This window comes from Schistocerca serialis, chromosome 1 (assembly GCF_023864345.2).
Source record: "Schistocerca serialis cubense isolate TAMUIC-IGC-003099 chromosome 1, iqSchSeri2.2, whole genome shotgun sequence".
Taxonomy (NCBI): Eukaryota; Metazoa; Arthropoda; class Insecta; order Orthoptera; family Acrididae; genus Schistocerca; species Schistocerca serialis.
In genome coordinates, this window is record NC_064638.1 from 546,282,975 (window position 1) to 546,309,846 (window position 26,872).

A 26,872-nucleotide genomic window follows, 5' to 3' on the forward strand; every position below is an offset into this window, starting at 1 on the left:
CTAGTGGATGGATCCTTCAACCCCACCAACCACTTCAATGCAGTATGATCTGTCACTACCCGAAATCTTCTCCCACATGAATAACATTTAAAATATGTGATTCCATAGATTGTGCTAAGTATCTCCCTCTCTTTTGTTGAGTAATTCCTCTCTGCTGTATTCAACTGCCTAGATGCATAGGCTACAGGATTTTCTTTCTCATCAATTTCCTGACTAAGAACACACCCGAATGCTTGATTCGGTGCATTGAATGCTAGTATAAACTCCTTTTCAAAATCTGGAAACACAAGAACTGGACTGGATGTTAACACTTCTTTCAGTTTGTCAAACGCTTGTTGACATTCTTCTGTACACTCAAATTTCACACCCTTCCATAACAATCACGTCAATGGCTGTGCTAAATCTGCAAAACCCTTCATGAACTTTTGATAGAAATTGCATATTCCAATGAATGACTGCACTTCCTTAACTGTTTTCGATTCCAAAAATCCCCTACAGCCTGTACCAACCTCGGATCTGTCCGCACTCCATCCTTACTGGTAATATGATCCAAATATTTTACTTCTCCTAATGCAAAATGACACTTCTCCAGGCTCAACAGCAAACGAGTTGCTCATAACCTCATAAAGACTTCCCTTACTGCTGTCTATGCTGCTCCATATTACTTGAAAATACTATGTCATCCAAATAGACAAGACACTGCCGTGGTTTCAAACCCCTCAAGACACTGTCTAGCAACCTCTGAAATGTTGCTGGAGTGTTTTTCAAACCGAGTGGCATTCTGATGTATTGGTAATGGCCTCCAGGAGTAGAGAATGCAGTTTTTGGACGATTCTCTGGAGCCACCTCTAACTGATGATAACCACTTGTCAAATCCATCATAGAAAAGTACTGGCACTGTCCTGAGTGGTCCAAAGTCTCTGATATGTTTGGAATGGGGTATGCATCTGTTACTGTCTTCTTATTGAGGTATCGGTAGTCACAACAGAACCTGTATTTGTTAGTTCCATACAGAGATTTTTTAGGCACAACGACAATGCCCGATCCCCAGCAACTATTACTATGCTCTATAATACCGTCCACAAGCTGCTGATAAATGAAATCCTCCACAATTGGCTGCAAATACTTTGCTATTCTGTATGGTTTATGGTAAACAGGTGCTTCATTCCCCGTTGGTATCCTCTGTTGAACTAATGGAGTTGCAGGTAACAGCCCTTGCGGAAAAAACAAATCCTTAAATTCCCACAATAATTATTCCATATGCTCGCTTTCTCCTCCTTTATATGCTTAATTTTGTCATGCAATGCAGTTCTATCGGCAGTTAGTGGTTGATCACTTCGCCTACCTCTCGAACACCAGTCTTTGTCATCTGGCACATCCATATTTGCCACTAAAACTCCTTTTCTCAAATTCGTGTCTACAGCATTAAAATTATCCATGTTCCTGGGAACTACTCAACCATCATCTCCCTCTTATATGCGTACAATACTGCATTTCACAAAACAATCCAATGGACCCAAAACTTCATTATCCTCCAATGGTTCAATAACACATACTGTACCCACTGGTAGATTCGACTCCACACTCACCCAAAGCGACTTCCTGGTGCCACCAGACACACACTCATGCGAATTAAGCCTTAACGATAATGTACGTGGTTCAATTGGTTTGTTCATTACATTGAATGACCCTCACAACAGCTCTGCATCAACAACAGTTTCCACTAGCTGAAATAACATTCCACCAAGTTCCACAGTTCATTGTCCAAGGTCAATTTTGGCATGATTTGATGCAAGAAATCTACTGCTAGGATCATGTCGTAGCCCTTGCTTACCCATGGTGCTACCTCCATGCATTCATCAAATTGGACTTTCCCTATGCGAAAGTTAACTGTCACTGACCACAAAGGAATCACCTCCTTATCCCCCACTCCATGCAACCTATAACGTGGTGGGTCTAACTTCCTTCATCCCATTAAACTCTTAGTAGCTACTGACACTTGCGCCCCTGAGTCCAACAAAATCTTAAATGTTTTAGTTCCTATGGATCCTACCACTGAGCATTCCACCTCTGCATATGTATTTGTAGCACTGAAGTTAAACAGGGGCTCCCTTTGGGTCTTGGGCCCCCTCTGCCGTTCAACGATTGTCCACCTCTACTAACTCCACTTCTCCATCCTCCACACTGCTGATCCCCCCCCCCCCCCCCCCTTCCTCGGTGACTGGCTACATTACCTCTGCACATGTCACATATGACCACACTTATAATATTTTATACCCGCTGTAAACACTGTTTGTCTATCACGTACCCCCATTGTCACATCTATTTCCTCACATTGGATTGCCAGCTGAATGGCCGATTACAAATCTTTCGGAGTCCCTTCACGCAGTTTCCACTATATATGCACCAGTAACCCCCTCAAAAATACATCAAGTGCCTTATCTTATTCTGTCTGCAAATTTCTCTACCATCTCCCCCTGTTTCTTCGTCATTGTACTCAACCTCTCCCCCTCTCCCTAAAGCACTGAGCGCTATTCTGTTTCTTGTACCTTTGTAGAAGCCCCTCCTTCAACAGCTTAAACTGTCCTGCCTTCCTTAAGGCCTCAGAACGCCTTACATTTGTCTTTGCTTCACCTGTTAATCTAATCTTGGCTACATGTAACAACTGTTCATCTGACCAACCATTCATCACAGCTGAAGTTTCCGGGTCCTCCACAAATAAACGCACATCCTCAGGTGCCGTGCCAGGAAATGGAATAATCAAACTCGCGGCAGCTGGATCAGTCTCCTGCTGTGGCATCCTAGGTAACAACGACTGATCTGATGCAGTTTCCCGCTCATTTCTAGATGTTAATTCACTCCTCAACTGCATATTGTCTGCTGTCAACTGTGCTACCTTTTCCAACAGAATCCATATCGCTTTTGGTTCTGACACACCTCGCGTTCCTGACTCTGCCATTGTGTTGCTTTCATTCCCCGTTAGTCCCAAAACGAAACAATTAAGTACAAAAATAACCCGACTCACTACACTTCAGTATCATCATACTCAGTAACATTGTACTCAAACTAATACAAAAGTAATTAAATACCACGAGGAAAAAAAAAAGAATACTAAATCTTACTGCCCCAAATACACTGACACTTACTCTGACAGCAAAAAATACTACGCCCATGCAAAATATCTACAGTGGCCTGCCATGAGCCATACTCAAAAACACAAAAAAGAAAGAAAATGTCCAACACTCAAAAGAAAACTGGTCAAAACTCACTACATCTTGTGGCTGTAATGTAGGCAGTGGGCTCGAATATTGTACTGTACAGACAATGTCCGCTATTCTGACACAAATTTTAGTGGGAACTTCTGATGCCGAATGTAACAACAACACCAAATGTAGCGGGAGGAGGTAGGAGGCACCATATTAAGACTCGTCTGAGTTTTCCAAGTGATTTATTATTTCCAGCTACAGTGCCCTCATTCCTCTTGGTCTGCTTCACTGGGTCCCGCAATGCTGAGGACACCACTTTGCTGTCTGCAAAACGGCTTGGTGCGGAATGGCTGCCTCAGCGACCCGTACAATGCCCCACTGTGTGTCAGCCTTTTACAGCCGTAGAGTTGCATTGATGTCAGGATGGGCCGGCAGCCGACTCAGAGGCCTTCGCCTCTGCCTCCTCAGTGCCGCCCGCTGCAAGGCGACCCGCGCCGTGTGTCCTCGCTGGCGTGAGTTGGATCGCGGCAACAACAAGCGCCCGCAATCTGGCAGCTGAATTTGCGGCCCTTGCTCTGGATGTCTCCAGTGTGTGTTGGGAGCCAAAACGGCTGCCTGCAGTAGCGAGTTGTGGAGTGTCCCACTGCTGGCTGGCTACAGACCCCGCGTTTGGCCTCAGAGGGCAAACCAGTGACCTGCCATGGAATGGAACACTGGCGCCCCATCTACTGCTGTGTGTAGCCCTTGGTGTGACAAGCTCTGTGTCCAGGAGAGCTGCCAAACTTGAATGCTTTGTCAGTGAACCAGCACCTATTTATATGCAGCTCTGCACCTCTGTTTTGCTAAACGCGCCATTCCGTGTCACATACTCATAACACTTAGGTTGGCCAGTGGGCTGCTTCTGCCTGTGAATTGCACCATGCAAACCACTGCGTGTACTTTTTCTGGCGGTTCTACGCCCCTGTAGATTCTATTTTACTTCACAACTGCTGGTGAGTGTAACTCACTGTAAACAGGCCTGCACATGGTTGTAACTTGTGCGCTCAGAAATATTGCACCAAAACTAACTTTTCCTGTCCCAAATGGTAGTGCCGCTACAGTACTAATATACATGTTAGTGAGCATTAAGAGAATTTGCCATGGTGGTTCCCAACGTCTAATACAAACGGTGATTTCTTGCAGCTGGTTTTACCCTTGAAGCAACAGTATTAATAATTTACCATTTGGTGAACTGATAAAGATCGGCTTTCACAGACCTGCACCCTGAACATTGTGATGAATCTTGCTACTGGCAGATGATCAACACCCATACTCATCATGTTGATCCCAGGCACCAAGATTCAGAAGTACTCAGGCCTGGCCTGAGAGTGCTGTAGCACAGTTGTGCCAAGGTTGCGTATTGTTTGTGTGTCTCACATAGCTCTTCAGGCCCAGGAAGAATAATACAAGATGGGTATTGTCTTATGAATTTTCATTCTATGACCGTGCACCTAAAGCTAATTAAGTATTTATTGAGCAGTTTCTTTTATTATCTCCCACATTCTTTCATTTCTGACATGTTTTAATGTGGAAATGCAACAACTTCTTTGTCAAAAATCCATCTCAAAGTACATCAGTTTATTTTTCCCTTTTTTGGTTTGCCCATATTTCAACATCATTTATGGTGATACTCTCAATGATTGGCTTGTACATGTAGTCCTTTGTTTTCTTTTAATTTTGTCACTCCATACCAAGGAGTTAAGTTGACCAGTTGCTCATTTATCTTGCCCAAACTTCTTTGTAATGTCTTGAGTTCCATTGGTTCTGAAAGTGATGCCCAAATATTTAAGTATATAGATATTTTTAATCTTGCTGAATTCTTTATCAAATTTGGTTGATTTGCGTGAGGAGGTCGTTGGTCCAATCAGGTTAGGGAAGGATGGGGAAGGAAGTCGGCCATGCCCTTTCAAAGGAACCATCACGGCATTTGCTTGAAGTGATTTAGAGAAATGGTGGGAAACCTAAATCAGGATGACTGGACGCGGGTTTGAACTGTTGTCCCCCTGAATGTGAGTTCAGTGTTGCTAACTACTGTGTCATCTTGCTCGGTCTGATATCAAAGTTCATTTTCACACACTACTCTGTATTCCATCATTTTAGTGTTTATCACAACCCAGTTTGAGTATTTTTCATGCAGTTTCCTGAACATACAACTGTAGTCATCATTGTCTTCTACAATCAGGACCTGGTCTTCTTGTTCTGCAGGGAATCTCATTGGATAACATTTCCTCTTCCAATTTTGCAAATCATCTTCTAAGTATACTTTAAATAAAGTCGGCACTAATAAGCCCATTTTCTTAGATCCTTACATATGGAGAAATCTTGAGAAATTTTGTTACCTACTTTAACGGTACTGTTGTGACCTTCATTCAAATTTCATCTTGCCTGGACATACCTATTACCAATGCCAAAATTCTGCATTGCTACCCACATTTTAGTAGGACTGTATCATATATCTTCTGCAGATCAATAAATGTCAAGTGATCCATCATTTCCCTTTAAAGCAACTTTTCAGTGAGGCATTTAAGAGTGAATATGACATCTATATGTGAGTGTCCTGCTGTAAACCCTTTTTGCTCCTCTGATGCCATATTTGTGCTTCCTGTACAATCAGCGTATAGCAGAAATAGTGCAGGTCTTCTGTAATTTGCGTGATTTCGTCAGCTTTCTTTTTTAAACATAGATAAAATAATTACTTTTTTCAATTCATTTGGTGTTTCCTCACTATATAAACATTGTGTATTAAATATGTCCACCAGAATTTCTAAAAACTCTTAGGGAGCAGTCTTTGAAGTTCCACAAGTACATTCGCCGAGCTTGTAGCTTTCTCATTTTTCATTTGTTTTAGAGCTTTACTTATATCTAATGACTGCACTAGTCTTTGTTGTTTGGTTTCTGTTGAGTTTGCTGGATGGTTTTCAAAACTGGCTGTGAATACTGCCCTATTTTCCGTTATGAGATTTTCATAGTACGTTTCCCACTCCTCCACAGCTACAGGACCCATTCTTGCAATTATTTTGTATTTGCACTTCTTTAATTACCTTCCACACTTTATTTATTTCTCTTCTTGTTACTTATTCTTGTTACTTATTCTTAGCTTTTGTTACTATTTTCTGTGTTTGTTGTTATATATTAATTTGTCTTAAATTGTTTCGTGTATTTAACTACCAGGTGTACAACTTTGCTTGCGCTGTTTTTTCCCCATCATTTGTGGCAATGCAACAAATTGATTACACAGGTATCATTCAAAGTATTTTCCATTGCTGGCCACTACTTTCTCCCATCTTTCAGGCAGTGTATGAATCCCAAAATTGTTCATCTTTTGAAGCAATCCATGAATCGATCCAATTCTGCTATGACTAAGAAATGATCTGAGCCACATTCTGGGCCACACATGATGCCAACGTCTGAGATTTTTCAATTCCATTTCTGTCTAACATTAATATAATCGGTGATTGATTTTAGGTTACGTGTGGGTTGGGTCCGCGTATATTTGATATACCTTTGTGAGAAATAAAATAGTTATCGGTGTCTATAACTACAAGGACACATTTTTAATATATTAATATTTTGCACGCACCTTTAAAATGAACACTGCTCTTTGCTGTGTAGATAACTGAAACTCAGATGTGATAGTATTATAAATAGTACTAAATGGATAGTAATAGTGTATTGTTACTATAATGAACAGATTAAGTTTCTGTGAGTTTCTTCTTTTGTTAATATATTCTTTGAATCATTCCACATGTCTAAAAATTCTCTTACTTGATAGTGTGGGAATTGTGTTCCTCACTGAACATAACAAGTGGAAGCTGTGGTTTTGCTTGGTATGAGAGTAAAATGGATGAGTAAAGCCTGGAAACAATGTTACAAAAAGACATTCCGATACTAAGCAATTCCTTTATTGGAACTTTACAGGTGCAATTAATTGTAGAACTCATTTACAAAGGTAAGTAGCCACAAAAGTGTCTATGAACAAAAAGTCTCAGCTGAGTATATCTGGTAATCCCCAGCACTTGTGAAGGTGTTATGAGTACACATGAGGGGTGCCCACTGTCTATGTGTCTGGAATCAGTTTAGACAGTTCTTTTGAGACAGCATGAGAAACATTGATAAAGTTCTTGAAATTGGTAAATGGCATTAATTTAACGCAATGATTAAGGAAATTTGCTATACAAATGAATGGACTTGGAGGAACCATAAATGTATGTAATCTAACACAGTGATCCAAGCAAAATACAGTTACAAATAAATAAACTTGAGGTATTGTGGGTGAAACTAACCCGACGTAGTGATCAAAGCAAAGTACAATATATATATAAATAAATAAACTTGAGGTATGTGGAGCTAATCTAATGCACTGACTGCAGCAAATACAAAATAGAAATAAATGAACTTGAGGTACCGTTGGTGAAACTAATCTAACACAGCTGGGGATTTCAGTCTTTAATGTCCACATGTGTAGTGCTGCAGTGGTTTGGACATAGTTCACAAAAAGACGTTAGATCTAGTGCAACTCACTATAATTTAATGCTGAAAACATGAGACTGTGTTGCAGGTGCTGAATAACGTTTTCCTGAAGTGTGGTATTAGTCTCCCCTACCAGTTCTCCATAGGCATCATGGGAGCCTCCAATGCTGTTTGCTTTATAGATACACAAAACCGACTCACTATTGATGTCTTCACGGGTAGTGTGCCTATCTTGTAGCACTACAGCAAGCCATTAAGTTCTGATAATGAAATACCTTGAACATAAGCATAAGACCTAAGGAACATTAAATCACTACATTTGTTGTGTGGACAGTTTGACTTTGGTGTGGGAAGTGCCATGAGTTGGGGATGCTTCCTGCAGCATGGTTTAGGGAAGAACCCAGTGTACTGTGGCAAAGAGACGTTTGGCAGAGAGAACTTTTTTCTCAGATGCAGGTTTTTTGCAGAGCAAAGTATTGTTTGCAGAAGTGTGAGACTGTCTGCTAGAGCAGATGGCTGGTGGGCATGATTGTGTAGTAGTGTATTGCCACACAGTTCCTCCTTGTGTGGGGAGGAGAGGATGGGTTGCAGGAAGCACCGATTGTTGGAGGGCCATGGGTGGCGGCATAGTGTCAGCAGGGCTGGAGCCGCTGTTGATGGTGGAGCGGCGGCATTGTATGCAATGGCCTCGAGGCATCATATTGCAAGCTTGGCGCAGGGTTAACACCCTGCTGTGCCACAAACTGGGATGCACCTTGGTCGGCAGTTGTAGTCAGGCATGCTGCAATATATGGTTGGGAGGGGGTGCGCAGGGGTGGGCGGGGGTGGGGAGGAGGGGTCTTGGTGGAGGGCACAGTGGCATGCTTGTGCTCGTACAGGTCATTCACAGCAAGTGGCACACAATGTGTCCTGTACAGTTGGCAAAATGTGCCAGTGCCATAGGCACCCACTGCTGGTGCCTCTTGTTGGTGGACCGGGTCATGCATTGTGGCAGAGGCATCTGGTGACATTACAGAGGTGGTGAAAGATGCCTCTGTGTCAAATGGTGTTGGTGCCTCACAACTCAGGGGGGCACCAGAGGGTGGTCCTGCAGAAGAGGAGAGGCAGTGGGTGTTGTGGATGGCTGCTGGGACAGGTTGTGGTGTGAACGGCAAGGTGGTGTCGGCTCACATGCCCCTAACACTACCTGCTGGGTCAGCAGCATCAGCTAGGGTACTGTTTTTGTTACTCGTTGCCACCTTAGTTTCAATGGTTGGCGGCATGCAAGGTCTAGAATAGTTGAGCCTGTATCTTGGCTTCAGTTGATTAGTGGACACTGTGGTGGCAGCACCACGGAGACATACAGAAAAAGTCTTCTTCACGTGCTTGGGCACAAGGTGTTGGCCTGTGCACTGCATATGGAGTGTTGACTGACTGGTGTCCAACTGGAACATGACCAGCAGCCGTGTGCGGAAGTCTCGAGGCACAAAGGACTGGTGCTCACTGTGGTGTTGTGGTGGCACCAGGCATAGGTACACCATGCAGTCGTGCAGCTGCTGCACAAAGGCCAGTACACAGATGGTGGCTAGCTGTGGCTGCTGCTCAATGAAGTCTCCTAACACAGTGAGTGGCTGCCTGTACACAACTTCAGTGGTGGAAACACCAACATTGGTTTTGTGGAACTCCTGCAAGCCTAGAACTGGGCAGTAATGTGGCATAGCAAGTTAAGGATTGACAGGTAAGGGCAGCTTTTAGGGTCAGGTGGAATCTTTCTACCATGCCGTTTGTGCCAAGGTGTTAACTAGTCATAAAATGGATGAACATACTGCTGGTTTTGGTGAGTGTTTTAAACAGGCAAGACGTGAACTGTTGTCTGTTTTCTGTCATCACATGGCGGGGCATGCAAAATGTGAGACCCAGGCATCATGAAAGCGTTGGTCACTGTATCTGCTGTGATGTTAGCCAGCAAGAAGGCTTCTGCAATATAGTGAATCTGTTGATCATGGCGAGGATGTGCTGGTGGCCTTTTGACAAAGGAAGGGGACCTGCAGCGTCAGTGGGAAAAATTATGGTCCACCAAGGGAAAGAAGCGCTAGGGGCATGCGCGTGATGGTCTAAATTAGAGGCACTTGCTGGCACGGGAGGCAGGTGTGGATCTAGTTGGTGCAGTCCCACTGGATAACATGCCAGACAAAAAAGTCTTTCATGTTCCATTTGAAATCGAGGCTGGTATTTGCATTGCTGTGCAGTCTTAGCAGCTCGGAATCAGCTACCTTGGCAGTGGCCAGGGATGTGTATTTGAGGGGCCTGGTGAGGGAGCAGGAGCAGCTGAAGTAGTTGGCAATGATATTCTTGATGTCTGCCATATGCCATATGTTGATTGTCAAAGTCACTATGTATTCCTGCTGACGGGAATGTCCAGTATATCTTAAATTCTTCTTCAATTCTATTTTATATTATTCTGTTCCTCAATTTCCAAGTACAGTAGAGCATTGGTTATTTGAACTAATTGGGTGTCTTGGGTATTAAAAAAACTAGATTATTCAGATAATCGAACTGTATAGTTTTATTTGCGTTTACTTATAAAAACTAGACATATTTATAATAACATGAATCTTCTTTATTACTATTAAGTCAACCAGCCTAGTACGCAAAAAACATGTAATACATATGCATTTTGCATCTACAGTGTATATGTATAGAATTAAGGCTTAAAAACTCTTTAATTTTGGTCTGTCTAAGCAATTCTACTTGCTTATGAGCAGCTAAGTCACACACTTTTTTCAGGGCAGATATCTGATATTCATCACTTTCATGTTGAACTTCAAACCATCACAAGCCAGTTTCTAAACATATAAATCTTCAAAAGCAGAAGGCATATTTTCATCTTAATTTTTGGGACCACTAGTTAAGATGCTGGTAGCATCAGCTTTATCAGTGATGAGGTTTACAATATTGCTGTCCTGCGTGATTTGGTATCCTGTTGACACTTATCCCTCTTGAACACCTTCTTCATGGCAATTGAGTTCTTTTAGCATACTGAGCATTTCAGACATATCATTCTGTTTGTCATTTTCAATTAGACATCAAGAAATTTCTGCTGTACCCAAAATTTTATTCCAGGTTTTTTTCCCAAATTCTCTTCCTTTACAATACCTCATCTTACTCTCATCATGTAGTAAGCATCCTTCAAATCACTATTTTTATGATTTCATGACAGACTTTCTTCTCCCTCGTCTTCTGTTTCTAACAATAACTTACATAAGAGTTCTTTTCTGCAATACCATTTAAAAGTCGCAATAACTCTTTGATCTGTGAGCTGTAATAAGGAGGTTATGTTAGTTGGAAGAAATATCACTTTTATAAACTTGTCTGTTTCGTTTCAGGTATCACTTGATGAATGAGTTGGTGCACTGTCAAGGAGCAGCAGTTTTTTCTCCTTTCTACCATTCTTTAAATGATGAGCTTATACAAAGTGTACAAAACCTCCAAAAACCATTCGGTGAAAACCATACTACCCATGAAAGCACTCTTTTGTGAATGCAAACAATAGGCATTGCAGACATATTAACGTATTTGGAAAAAAAAAAAAAATACAGTTTCTTACTTCTACCAATGATGAGTGTAGGCAATCAGTGACTACCAGTCGCAGCAGCACAGTGTAAAACCGTAATACAATCCATGGTCATTTTAGCATCGCAGCTGCTAATTCATGACGTTTAACAAGATTTTTTTGGCAAAGGTTTCAGCAGCATTGTTAATGTTTTACAATTTACAACCTTAGAGGATTGTCATTAAATCAAATTGCCTTTTCAGAAAGAATGGGACCAGAGATAAGTTTTTCTTGTGATCTTTTTTGTGCAAACCAGTTGTAAACAGAAGCATCTAGGTCTGTTTTTGTGGCAAGCTTCATAGTTTCATGACTTGTTGATGCATCAGTAAAATCAAGCTTATATATAAAATTTGTAATGCTTTTGTGTGTGTGTGTCTATAGACACACACAATCATGCTCATAAATTAAGGATAATTGCAGAATGTGGTGCCACACAACATGGCACTACACGAAACTGGCACTAATAGTATAGGCACCTAGGGAACACACACAACACAGATCTGTAAGTCCACGGTATTAGTGATAAGTTGAAAAAACCATCTCGAAACATATGCTACAAAACGCCACTGTTCCCTGCATATGTACTCCGACATCAATATGGGATATCATCACCATGCACACGTACACAGGCCTCAAAATGGATTGGTATACTCTGGATCAGGTGGTCGAGCAGCTGCTGGGGTATAGCCTCCCATTCTTGCACCAGTGCCTGTCGGAGCTCCTAAAGTGTCATAGGGGTTTGAAGATATGCAGTGATATGTTGACCGAGAGCATCCCAGATGTGCTCAATGGGGTTTAGATCTGGAGAACAGGCAGGCCACTCCATCTTCTGTTTCAAGGTACTCCTCCATGACGGCAGCTCGCTGGGGCCGTGTGTTATCATCCATCAGAAGGAAGGTGGGACCCACTGCACCCCTGAAAAGGCAGACATACTGGTGCAAAATGATGTCCCGATGCACCTGACCTGTTACAGTTCCTCTGTCAAAGACATGCGTGGGTGTACGTGCACTAACCATAATCCCACCCCACACCATCAAATCACGACCTCCATACAGGTCCCTTTCAAGGACATTAAGGGGTTGGTATCTGGTTCCCGGTTCATGCCAGATGAAAACCCGGTGAGAATCATAGTTCAGACTGTACCTGAACTCATCCATGAACATAAACTGGGTCCACTGTTTCAGTGATCATGTACTGTGTTCTTGACACCAGGCTTTACGGGCTCTCCTGTGACCAGGTGTCAGTGGAATGCACCTTGCATGTCTCCGGGTGAATAAACCATGTCTGTTCAGTTGTCTGTAGACAACTGTTCCAGTGGCTGCGGTAAGGTCCCGAGCAAGGCTACCTGCAGTACTCCATGGCCGTCTGTGGGCACTGATGGTGAGATATCAGTCTTCTTGTGCTGTTGTACACTGTGAATGTCCCATACTGTAGCACCTGGACAAGTTTCCTGTCTGCTGGAATCGTTGCCATAATCTTGAGATCACACTTTGTGGCACACGGAGGGCCCATGCTATGACCTGCTGTGTTTGACCAGCCTCCAGTTGCCCTAGTATTCTACCCCTCATAACGTCATCAGTATGTGTTCTTTGCCATTTTCAACACATAGTCACCATTAGCATGTCTGAAAATGGTTGCACACTTACTCAGTGCACTGTAATCTGACATGCACCAACACACACACCTCTGCGTTTGTGGACTGCTGCCAGCGCCACTGTGCAACGACCACAGGTCAAATGCACCACATGGTCATACCCTGACATGATTTAAACACGCAAACTGCCCACCAGAGTCTTGTTTCACCATGTATCAGCATTATCCTTAATTTATGAGCATGAGTGTATATATATAATCGGCTTACTCACCTTGTACTCATTAGTTACCTTGGTTGCAGATTCACCTTCCTCTGACCTTTGTAAATTTACTTTGCTTGCTAAAGTTAACACAAGTGGTCATAAAAGAGCAAACAGAACACAAATGATTACTGTTATCGGCAATTTGGCAATGATGCAGGTGGGCAGGGGGGAGGAAGGGGCAACACATAGTGGAGGGAGGGCAGCATGTGCAACTAGCGAGCAAGTGACAGTTTGGCTAAGTGGTCATTCAGCTGATCAACATCCGGATACTCGATACTGTACTTTATGGCGTATCAGACTAATCATTTGATGGACTGCACATATATCCATATGTAAATGCTTTTATAATGCGATGATTATGCTTTTATGGAAAGCAGTTTTGACATCAACGCACATAAATATCTAATTCCTACATTCCCCACAGGTTTCAGTGACTTTGAGCATATATCATCAACTCTTATTCATTTGTTTGAACTCAGATCAGTCAGTGTTCTGTCAACCTCTGACAGTATTACTGTATAACCTATTTCTTCTACATCAACTTCCTCCTCCTCTTCTAACACACTTGTGGATATTTAGTTTCCATCAATAGGTCTTTAATGCACTCTTGCCATCTGCCTACCATTTTCGCCTGCAATTAACAGAGATTTTCTCTTTATGCCTCGTAGATTAAGATCTTTAGATTTTGCTTCTCAGAAATAATGTCTAATTTTTAGATCTGATATAAATTTTTCATAGAACAGTATATTTTTAAGTATTTAAGATGTTTCTTTCATCCATTGTGATTTAGCCTGTTTGCATTTCCTGTTAATTTCATTCCTAAAAATCCTATACCAATGTGTTCATTGAAACACGTGACATAGCTGCAGAAGCCTCTCTCTTCTCTCATTTCTTACCCTTGGCTCTTATTCTTCAGTAGTCCTACCTTCCATTTCATTCTCTATAATAGCATCCTATGATCTAAGATTATCAAATTACCCCGCAAATATTTTATCGGTTCCTCCATATGCGCATGTATTTTCTGTATTTCCTCATCATCAACTATAGATATGGAAATGTAAATCTCTACAACTGTCATTAAATTTGGTTTAGTTTCAGTCCACAGAAGAAGAGTTTGGTCACTGTGTTGCTGATAGTAGCCCTCAATCATGAGATTATTACAAGTCTGCAAAAGATTTTCCATGAAAATCATTCAAATCTATGTACCAATGTGCTCATGCCATGACAAAAAAAAAAAAAAAAAAAAAAAAATAGAAGAAAGCTATGTACAAGGGTTGAATGAAAAATAATGACTCCACCCTCATTAATTGGGTTTGGATGGGAATATTTTAATAAAGAAAATGCAGAAGTAATCCTTAGAATGTGATGTTTAATTGCCAATATTCATGTTTCCACATAATCACCAGCCAATTGGATACATTTCTGCTAATGATGAACAAGGTTTCTGAAGCCATCACGGAAGAAGTCGACACTCTGTTTTCGCAACCACAGTCTCACAGTTCTCTCAACATCTTCATCAAAAGCATAATGATGTCCCCGCAGATTGTCTTTCAGTATCGGGAACAGACAGAAGTCAGACGGTGCTAAATCTGGACTGTGGTGAGATTCAGTCTCTGAAGTTCTGCTATGGTGGCATGTGCTGCAGGAAAAAATTTCCCTTTTCCTTTCGGACCCTTGTTAGCCATCGTTTCAGAGTTTGCAATGTTGTGAATCAATCTGTCAACATTTTGCTTGTGAAACTTGGTGTTTGCTGTCACAGGACATCCAACTCTTTGTTTGTCACGCATGTCAGATGTTCCTGCCTCAACATGTTTAAACTTACTCGCCCAATGATGCACAGTACTCACATCAACATGGTCACCATTAACTGCTTTCATTTTCTAATGAATCTTCTTTGGGGTGACACCTTCTGCTGTCAAGAATTCGATGACTGCATGTTGCTTAAATCGCATTGACCAACAGTCTACACAGGGTTCCATACTTTACACTGTAACAACACATTCAATGCTAAGGCTTCCTGCCAAATGGAGCTGTAGAGAAGAGGCTACGGAATAAGCCAGTACCTGCCGCATACCAATGCTGCCAACTGTTGAAGAATTATGAAGGTGGAGGCATTACTTTTCAGTCAACCCTCGTAGCTTTGGAGAAGCTGATAAATGAAAACAAATCCCATTCCAGCATGATACAGGAAATTTTAATCTTAAAGTAAGACAAATGAATAGAACAATCCATTGTGGGGAAACTTCAGTCATCATAACAGAATTGAGAGAGGTCATAGGTTAATAGAATTTGCTGAATTGAACAGTGTTTGCCATTAACTCATTCTTCATAAATATAATGAATGTGAGTTGCACTTGACTAGTATCAAATCAAACTAAAAGTGAAATTGGTTTCAAATTAATGATATGAATATAATAGAGGGAAACATTCAATGCGGGAAAAATATATTTAAAAACAAAGATGATGTGACTTACCATACGAAAGCGCTGGCAGGTCGATAGAAACACAAACAAACACATACATACACACAAAATTCTAGGCAAAGAACCTTTACAAATGTCTGCTTGTGTCTGTGTATGTGCGGATGGATATGTGTGTGTATGCGAGTGTATACCTGTCCTTTTTCCCCCTAAGGTAAGTCTTTCCGCTCTCGGGATTGGAATGACTCCTTACCCTCTCCCTTAAAACCCACATCCTTTCGTCTTTCCCTCTCCTTCCCTCTTTCCTGATGAAGCAGCCATTGGTTGCGAAAGCTAGAATTTTGTGTGTATGTATGTGTTTGTTTGTGTTTCTATCGACCTGCCAGCGCTTTCGTATGGTAAGTCACATCATCTTTGTTTTTAAATAAAAGTGAAATTGGTTATATTTTTTCAAACAATAAAGAAGTTAGACAGGGTTGACAGTCCTAAATCTTAAGATCAGCATCCTAGAAGTGAAGATTGTTGAGGCTGGTGCTTATGATAACTAGATACATGTGAAAATACAAACAAACAATTTAGAATGAAAGAGCATTGTAACAGACTGTTACTGACCATTTCATGTGCAGTTTTTTAGGTTAAATTATTTACTTCTGTATTTCTGAAATTATTTAATCTTGAATAATCTCCTTTGCCTAGGATATTGTTAATGCTAACACACACGATACTTTAATGCCCTAAAATTCATCTATAGTGTCTCATTGGAGAAAACAGAATATGTTTGTGATATTTTTGTTACGGGTATGCCAGTTATTGCCACTCTATAGGTATTCTATTGCCAACATTTTCAGGTATTGTCATCCATGTTATGTGCAGACTGTGGCATATTGTGTACTATGAGGTCAATAATGAAGTGAAATTATAAGTTCAAAATTCAAGTGGTAAACTTTTTGCAAGTGCATGTAACATAAAATTAAAGTTGATAGTGTTACTCAAATTTAATCTGGCAAAAAAATTCTTGTCTGATTATCTGATGATGTCCTCCATCATGATTTTGGATTTCTATCAACAGTTCACTGCCTGGAGGAATCCCATGTGCAAACTGGTTCTATATAAGGCAGATGACACTAGGCATATAATGAACCTTTTGATATTTATTACACTTTAATTCTTTGCACAAAACAGAGTGAAGTAGAGATTGACAGAACTTTGGAAAATAATAAAATTATGATTGTTAGTGAATGGGTCCTAACCAAAGGCTGATGTACGTACAAACACAGTGGTAGAGAAAAATAGAGATTTGATGTTGGACTTGTTAAATAAGTTAATTTAAAATTACAAATTTTGAGTTTTCTTTACTTTGCACATATCATGTGACTATAGATACTTTTAAATTTAGCACATATGACATTTTCTTTATTGTGAAATACAAGTTTCTTGCATGAAAATTGATTTTTCCAGTTGATAAACATCATAAAAAATATAACGTTCATTAATTTTTACAGTTACAGACTATGTTTTGTTGCTAACAAATAGACAGCTTTCTGTTAATACATACATCTAAACTGTGTACTTGATTTTTTGTAGAACAATAAGAGAACAAAGAAAAGGTGTGTGTAATACTTGTTTACAATGTTATTTTTGAACTTGAATGTGGCAGTTTTTGTGCTGAAAAATATAATTTGGTTGAGGTACCATGTAATCTGAGTTTCAAAAATATGCCAAATCTCATATTGTGACAGTTATTAATAGGCTGTAAAGTGCACTTCATGATGTGTAACTTGATCCATCATATTACAAGTTGTGCCAACTACAGTTGCACTGTACATGTATGTCTAAATGATGATCTCTTTATGTGATATATATGCTGCTGCATTACTGATGATGTTATACATCAAGATTTTCCCCCCTAATTTAGTATTTACAGTTCATGGGCTCGAAAAATTTCCCTGCTTGCGTGTGGAGGTGCCTCCAAATGGCGTTCGTGATGTTCCACGGAGGGGCGCTGTACAGCCTGGGACACCTCTTCCTAAACTTTGTCAGGATGCACTGGATAATATTAAAATCCAGCTCAAAGAACTCAGTTGTCAGCTCCGTCCTGGATTCAGCAACTACGACAAGTGAGTGCTATGCTGCATTTTGAGAAGGACATGCCTTGTGACCCTGTAAACTTTCCATGATATTTCAAAAATAATTCTCATTTATGAGTTGATACTGTTAATAAATTCTTAATTTTTGTATATCTACATTTTATTTTTATATTAGTCTTTTGGCATAGAGGAGGATGTTGTACTTCTAAAGTGGGGATGAAATCATTATAAATAAAATATAATGGAAAAGGTCTTGAAATCCTTGAGAGGGAGAGGGAGAGGGAGAGGGAGAGGGAGAGGGGGGGGGGGGGAGAGAGAGAGAGAGAGAGAGAGAGAGAGAGAGAGAGAGAGAGAGAGAGAGAGATGGAGAATGAAAGTGAGAGTGAGAATAAAAGTCCTCTTAAAGTAACACTCAAATTTTTATTTTGGGAGCCATAGAACCCATATGAATTTTGTTATTGCTGATTCATAGAAATGCCTTTTGTAATACCAAACTAAATACTCTTAAGTACCAGTTGCATAGTTCTGCTGTACATTGATTTTTTGTCACAATTTAGAGTGACAACTATATGTTACAGGCTATCTTGTACATTACTACACACACCTGTACAAACTGTAAGTAATATTAATTTATTTGATATGTTTTTTGATTAAAGTTCTACATTTCAACAACACCAGGTCATAGAATAGATGACAGTACATCCAGAACTTATTCACAAAAAATAATAAAAATCTTAAAAGAATGAACTATGCAATTCTAGAATAAAAATTTAACTGAAAACTACAACAATGCTTGTATTATGGATCATCAGCTACTTGACACTGACTGCTGCATAAAGGCTTCCAACAAGACTGTCATGAATTATAATCTTCAAATATGACATCCACATTGCTTTTGTATGCTTTCTAAAATCACCAAACCAATATCCATTGTGTTATTGCTTTGGTATTTCTGTATGTCTTCACATCCACTGAAACTTCCATCCACCATATTCCATCCATTTGCCTGGCATCTTACCACTGCTCCCATCTTTTTCATTTTCATTATGGTTATAATTGTTTTTCACTCAAGTCTGTCTTTTGATTCATTTCTTTGTTTTACTGCCTCTCGCAGTAGTCCCATCTGTTGTGTCCATCACTGCAATGAGGGAGATGAATACACTAGAACATATCAGACACTATAGAATGAGTAAAACATAAATGAATTTATTTACAGTACAGTATATACATTCTTGAGCATATATAACTTGGTACCATGGAGAATCTCCACAGGCTATCTCACTGTTCCACTTAGTACTGGTTTAAAATATTCACCAGCAGTTGGAGTAGCATAGTGCCGTGCTAGGTTCATAAATTTCTCACTGGTCGCATGATAGGTAAAAGATCTCCTTACATTGTCATCCATATGCTTAGCATGATCCGAGAGTAGTCTGTTGATTTTCTGGGCTGTTTTAAGGGTTGCTCTGTTAAGTTATTTAATTCATTGTTGAAGTTTATCTGTGCTAGAGGCAAACAGCATATGGTTGTCAGCAAAACAAAGGTATTTATGGTGTGTTCAATTAATAACTATTCCTTTGTTATCTCATTTGAAGGTTCTGAAAACTTCCTCTAACACTGCTAAGAACAGTTCTGGTGATGTGAAATCTCTTTGCCTGACTCCATGCATATGTCATTAAAAAAATTTAATGAGCAGAGAAAGGAGAATGTATTGGTCATTCCCTGTTCGTTGGAATCATCCCATAACTAGCCAGGACTGATTTTTGCAAAACCATGGAAAATGCAAATTAGGGTGGCTGGATCAGGTAAATGATACTATATTCTCTTTACAGGAACAGTTTTCCTACTTTTCATTCCATTTTAGTGCACAACAAAGTTGAAGAGACACATCTACTTTGCAATAAAATGCTTCCTCATTTAATAATCAAATCAAATAGCTGCTCTTCATTACCTATTGCTAGCTTGATATCTGCGTGACTACACAGATGTTTATCATGTAACAGTAGTTATTTAAGTGATGTAGGAATGGATGGAAGCCTGGTTACAGTTAACAATACTATTTGTCAAGCTGTTAACAGAAACTAGTTCAGATAATTAGATGATTTGCCAGAGTGACTAATAAGATGTATAATTTTACTTTGAATTCACAGGAATTCCTGATTTCTAACTTTATGTCAGTGGGCAGCTTATTGAAGATCTTTTAACTATGCAGGATCCACAGTAAACCCTACATATGGTGGCAGTATTAACATTTTTTGTCTCATGTTGTGGTTGCATAAATCTAATTCTACTGGAACTAGATCATTGAACTGGTAATGTTGTTCCTTTGAAAGAAGTCAGAGATGTAATGTGATGTCAATGTAAGAACACTCAGATGTTTAAATATGTTCCTACATCAGGAATGAAAGCAGGCAAGCCACACAGAGTGGCTGTGTAGTTAGAGGTGCCATGTCATGAATCGCTCAGTCCCTCTCGCCGGAGGTTCGAGTCCTCCCTCAGGCATGGGTGTGTGTGTTGTGCTCAGTGTAAGTTAGTTTAAGTAGTGTGTAAGGCTAGAGACCAAGGACCTCAGCAGGTTGGTCCCTTAGAAATTCACACACACATGAACAAATTTGAAAGTAGGCAAAGTGAAAAGGTGTCATTGCTCTGTGGAGCATACTTCTATTATTACAAAGATAACTACAGTCAGCTTCTGTAGGAGTCACTTTTAATCAGCCCTCATTCCCAGAAATTTTGTGTCTTCTGCAGCACTGATCAAGCCACCATTTTAAAGGAGATGAATATCAGCATGGATACAACAATGTGTGGGGTACTGTATCTGTTCTATTTTATTGCTATTAAGAATAATCTTGTTGCTTGTTAACCATGAGCTTCTACCAGAAGTATAAATGCCTGTTGGTTAGGAATAAGAATCATCATCCCCAGTATAAGTGCTGTATTATTATGATTATATATTCTTCATTTTGTTCCTCTTCTTCTTCTTCTTCTTCTTCTATTGTTGAGGCCTGCTAAAGATTGCATTCCAATTTCAATTCTTTGCAGTCTTTTCTGTCTCTTTCTTTTTGTCCAGTAAAGTATTATTCTCTCACTGTGCTGCTCTTTATTCTCCTCAGTCAACTTTGAATCTGTTTCATTTTCTTTCCTGTTTTGGAAGCCTTCTGTTTAGGGTGTCCCACATAAAATTGGTATACCTCATGCCTGAGAGTCAAGTAACAGTGAGCTAACTGAAAAAGTAAATAATAGTAACCTTAAAAAACATATACACTACTGGCCATTAAAATTGCTACACCATGAAGATGACATGCTATAGATGCGAAATTTAACCAACAGGAAGAAGATGCTGTGATATGCAAATGATTAGCTTATCAGAGCGTTCACACAATGTTGGCACTGGTGGCAACACCTACATCGTGCTGACATGAGGAAAGTTTCCAGCTGATTTCTCATACACAAACAGCAGTTGACCGGCATTGCCTGGTGAAATGTTGTTGTGATGCCTCATGTAAGGAGGAGAAATGCGTACCATCACGTTTCCGACTTTGATAAAGGTCGGATTGTAGCCTATCGCGATTGCAGTTTATCGTATCACAACATTGCTGCTCGCATTGGTTCATATCCAGTGACTGTTGGCAGAATATGGAATCAGTGGGTTCAGGAGGGTAATACGGAACGCCGCGCTGGATCCCAACGGCCTTGTATCACTAGCAGTCGAGATGACAGACATCTTATCCGCATGGCTGTAACGGATCATGCAGCCACATCTCAATCCCTGAGTCAACAGATGGGGATGTTTGCAAGACGACAACCATCTGCACGAACAGTTCGACAATGTTTGCAGCAGCATGGACTATCAGCTCGGAGACCATGGCTGCGGTTACCCTTGATGCTACATCACAGACAGGAGTGTCTGGGATGGTGTACTCAACGGTGAGCCTGGGTGCATGAATGTCAAAACGTCATTTTTTTCGATGAATCCAGGTTCTGTTTACAGTATCATGATGGTTGCATCCGTGCTTGGCAACATCGCGGTGAACGCACATTGGAAGTGTGTATGTCATCGCCATACTGGCGTATCACCCGGCGTCATGGTATGGGGTGCCATCGGTTACACGTCTCGGTTACCTATTGTTCGCATTGACGGCACTTTGAACAGTGGACATTACATTTCAGATGTGTTACAACCCGTGGCTCTACCCTTCATTTGATCCCTGCAAAACCCTACATTTCAGCAGCATAATACACGACCGCATGTTGCAGGTCCTGTATGGGCCTTTCTGGATACAGAAAATGTCCAACTGCTGCCCTGGCCAGCACATTCTCCAGATCTCTCACCAATTGAAAACGTCTGGTCGATGGTGGCCGAGCAGCTGGCTCGTCACAATACGCCAGTCTCTACTCATGATGAACTGTGGTATCGAGTTGAAGCTGCATGGGCAGCTGTACCTGTACATGCCATCCAAGCTCTGTTTGACTCAATGCCCAGGCATATCAAGGCTGTTATTATGGGCAGATGTGGTTGTTCTGGGTACTGATTTCTTAGGATCTATGCACCCAAATTGCGTGAAAATGTAATCACATGTCAGTTCTAGTATAATATATTTGTCCAATGAATACCCGTTTATCATCTGCATTTCTTCTTGGTGTAGCAATTTTAATGGCCAGTAGTGTAGTTACCTGTTTATAAGAGATGGTGAAAGTGGTGATCATTGGTATCCAGGCATTGCTGACTTCGTGTGGCGATGTTACCAGCAACACGCTGTAATTATGCAGGTGTGATTTTGTTAATTTCTCTAGGAATGTTCCATTTCAGATCATTTATTATGCAAGGATTGTCAGCATACACTTTTATTTTTAGTGCGTCCCATAAATAAAAATCAAGTGATGTTGAGTATGGAGGTCCTTGTTCATCAGAGACCTCTACTGTCAAGTCCACAGTGTGATGTAGGCCATACTTTAGTTGGATGTGTGAGTGATTGCTGTGTCTTGTTGGAATACTGTATATAACTTACCTGTGTCTGTTAATTGTGCACAGAAAGAGTCAAAGATCTCTACAGATCTGGCACTGTTCAAAATGTAATTGAAAATGAGTTGTTGTGATCTTTGGGCCACAGACTAGTTTGATGCAGCTCTCCATGCTACTATAACCTGGGCAAGCTTCTTCATCTCTGAGTAACTACTGCAACCTACATCCTTCTGAATCTGCTTACTGTATCCATCTCTTGGTCTCCCTCTATGATTTTTACCCTCCACGCTTCCCTCCAGTGCTAAATTGGTGATCCCTTGATGCCTCAGAACATGTCCTACCGATCAATCCCTTCTTCTAGTCAAGTTGTGCCACAAATTCCTCTTCTCCTCAATTCTGTTCAGTACCTCCTCATTAGTTACATGATTTACCCATCTAATCTGAAGCACCACATTTCAAAGCTTCTATTCTCTTCTTGTCTAAACTATTTATCGTCCATGTTTCACTTCCATACATGGCTACACTCCATACAAATACTTTCAGAAAAGACTTCCTGACACTTAAATCTATACTCGATGTTAACAAATTTCTCTTCTTCAGATATGCGTTCCTTGCCGAGCCAGTCTGTATTTTATATCCTCTCTACATTGACATTATCGGTTATTTTGCTCCACAGATAGCAAAACTCATCTACTACTTGCCTCACATGTTTCAACATTTCTACGGAATCCAAACTGATCTTCCCTGAGGTCGTCTTCTACCAGTTTTTCCATTCATCTTATAGAATTTGTGTTAGCATTTTGCAGCCATGACTCATTAAACTGATAGTTTGGTAATTTTCACACCTGTCAACACAAGCTTTTTTTGGGATTGGAATTGTTATATTCTTCTTGAAGTCTGAGGGTATTTCACCCGTCTTATACATCTTGCTCACCAGATGGTAGAGTTTTGTCAAGGTTGGCTGTTCCAAGGCTATCAGCAGTTCTAATGGAATGTTGTCTACACCCAGGGACTTTTTTTGATTTAGCTCTCTCAGTGCTCTGTCAAATTCTTCACACAGTGTCATGTCTCCCATTTCATCTTCATCTATGTCCTTTTCCATTTACATAATATTGTCCTCAAGTACATCACCCTTGTATAGATCCTTTATATACTCCTTCCACCTTAATGCTTTCTCTTCTTCACTTAAGACTGGTTTTCCATCTGCACTCTTGATATTCAAACAGCTGGTTCTGTTTCCTCCAAAGGTCTGTTTAATTTTCCTGTAGGCAGTATCTATATTACCTCTAGTGATACATGCCTCTACATCATTACAGTTGTCCTCTAGCCATCCTTGCTTAGCCATTTTGCACTTCCTGTCAATCTCATTTTTGAGACCTTTGTATTCCTTTCCTCCTGCTTCATTTACTGCATTTTAATATTTTCTCCTTTCATCGATTAAATTCAATATCTGTTACCCAGTGTTTTCTACTAGCCCTTGTCTTTCTACGTACTCGATCATCTGCTCCCTTCACTATTTCATCTCTCAAAGCTACCCATTCATCTTCTACTGTGTTTCTTTCTGCTGTATTTGTCAATTGTTCCCTAATGCTCTCTCTGAAACTCTCTACATCATCTGGTTCTTTCAGTTTATCCAGGTTCCATCTTCTCAAATTCCTACCTTTTTGAAATTTCTTCAGTTTTAGTCTACAGTTCATAAGCAATAAATTGTGTTCAGGGTCCACATCTGCCTCTGGAAATATCTTACAGTTTAAAACCTGCTTCCTAAATCTCTGTCTTACCATTATATAATCTATCTGAAATCTTACAGTGGCTCCAGGTCTCTTCCATGTATACAACCTTCTTTTGTGATTATTAAACCAAGTATTAGCTATGATTAAGTTATGCTACCAGGCAGCTTTCTCTTTCATTTCTTACCCCCGAGTCAGTATTCACCTACTATTTTTCCTTCTCTTCCTTTGCCTACTATCGAATTCCAGTCTCCCATGACTATTAAATTTTCATCTCCATTAACTATCTGAATAATTTCTTTTATCACATCACACATTTCTTTAATCTCTTTGTCATCTGTGCAATTAGTTGGCATATAAACTTGTACTACTGTTGTAGATGTGGGCTTCGTGTCTATCTTGGCTACAATAATATGTTCACTATGCTGTTCGTAGTGTCTTATCTGTGCTCCTATTTTTTTATTCATTATTAAACCTACTCCTGTATTACCCTTTTCTGATTTTGTATGTATAACTCCGTATTCACCTGACTTATTGACCAGAAGTCTTGTTCTTCTTGCCACTGAACTTCACTAATTCCCACTACATCTAACTTCAACTATCCATTTCACGTTTTAAATTTTCTGACCTAACTGCCTGATTAAGAGACCTGACATTCCACTCTCTATCCGTAGAATGCCAGTTTTCTTTCTCCTGATAATGATGTCTTCCTGAGTAGTCCCTGCCTGGAGATCTGAATGGGGGACTATTTTACCTCTGGAATATTTTATACGAGAGGATACCATTATCATTTAACCCGACAGTAAAGCTGCATGCCCCTGGGAAAAATTATGGCTGTAGTTTCCCTTTGCTTTCCAGCTATTCAAAGTACCAGCACAGCAAGACCGTTTTGATTCATGTTACAAGACCAGATCACTCAATCCTCCAGACTGTTGCCCCTGCAGCTACTGAAAAGGCTACTGCCCCTCTTTAGGAACCACATGTTTGCCTGGCCCTTCAAAAGATACTCCTCTGTTGTGGTTGCACCTAAGGAACAGCTATCTGTATTGTTGAGGCATGCAAGCTTCCCCACAAACAGCAAAGTCCATGGTTCATTGGGGGGGGGGGGGGCAAAAATGCACTTGGGGTCAATAATACACGTGCTGGACAATGCACACCAAACACCTATCTTCTCTGAGTCAAGAGGTTCTTCATGCAGAATATGTGTGTTGTCCTGCAACAAGTATCTGCAATTCTGGTAGTGTTCATAATCTGAAAAAGAAGCTAGGCCTCATCTGATATGAAGTAAAGCAAGGGATCCAAGTAAGCATTAGTATTTGATGTTAACAGCAAGTTACAATAATGAACTCTTTTCTCCTGATCCTCAAATTTCAACTCTTGCACCACTCACACAATAGGCTTTTAATTTTGCGTCTTTCAGTATACAATGAAAAAATATATGTGATATGTCAACCTGCTGCAATAACCTCCTTATTGACTTGCAGAGACTTCTTGTAAATGTCCATGCAAATTCTTTCTGTAGTTGCGGGGCTCCTCACTGTTGGTCGCCTATTTCTCTGCACATTCTGAACTGATCCTACAGCCCTCCATTTCTTGTGCAGCTCTTGAGTTGTGCTGGTCATGGACAATTTCCTGCCAGGATACTTCACTTGAAACATTTCTTTACATTCCTTGATGGAGCCAGTCTATGTAACACTCAACAATAGCAATTCGCTGTTCTAATGCAAACCACCCCATTTCTGTAACAACTCAACAGTACAAGCTTCTCACACCAACTGATGCACGAACACAGAGCTGCACTCAACTTTCAGATAAAATGTAATCCAGTCGATAATCAAGACAGTGTTGCCAACTGACAAATAGTTCAAATAGAGATGATTAACTGATGTGTGAGTGGTACCCGTTTTCTTTGGGACACTCTGTTTAACACTTTTGTTCTAAATTGTCCCTTTCCGTAATTTCTTTTTTTCTTAGAAACCTATCCTCGTTTGAATCCAGTTGGTTGTTGACTTCTTTTGCCAAGGCTAATTGAAGAACTATTTGATTTATTTGTCGTCATCTATTTTATACAAATGGTTGAAGAATATCAATCTCCTCCCTTTTTTATTCGTGCTGTTATATCTTCATTATCCTCTCATATCTCAGAAGGTTATCGCTTTTGTGGACTCCATATTTCCTGTACACATCTCCTTTCCAATATTCATTTTTTCCTTTAACTTTTGATTCAGTATAAGGCATTCAGTTACGTGTGGGCATATACTCTGATACAATAAGCTTCCTTTCAACATAAGACAAGAAATCCAGCCTGATTCAAAATGAAGTTAAAAAGATAACTCTCTAGTCACTATGCCTACAAATGATCTGAATAGCTATTTTATAGAACTGAAAATTTTTATGAGCAATATGGCAAATAACAAAGTTCACCATAAAGCTGCATGACTGATAGTAGTGTAATCCTAAACGGGTCTTTGTTGTTACTGACATAGGTAACTATCTTCTTTGAAAAATGTCA

General features: G+C 40.2%; 1 protein-coding gene across 1 annotated transcript in view; it reads left to right on the top strand.

The window, feature by feature from the left end:
- LOC126412701 (uncharacterized) overlaps nt 1-26,872 on the top strand; it is a 236,234-nt gene that overhangs the window by 38,197 nt on the left and 171,165 nt on the right. The window contains exon 6 of the mRNA XM_050082458.1: nt 17,499-17,700. Within this exon, the coding sequence (XP_049938415.1) occupies nt 17,499-17,700 (202 nt within the window). The remainder of the gene's footprint in view (nt 1-17,498; nt 17,701-26,872) is intronic.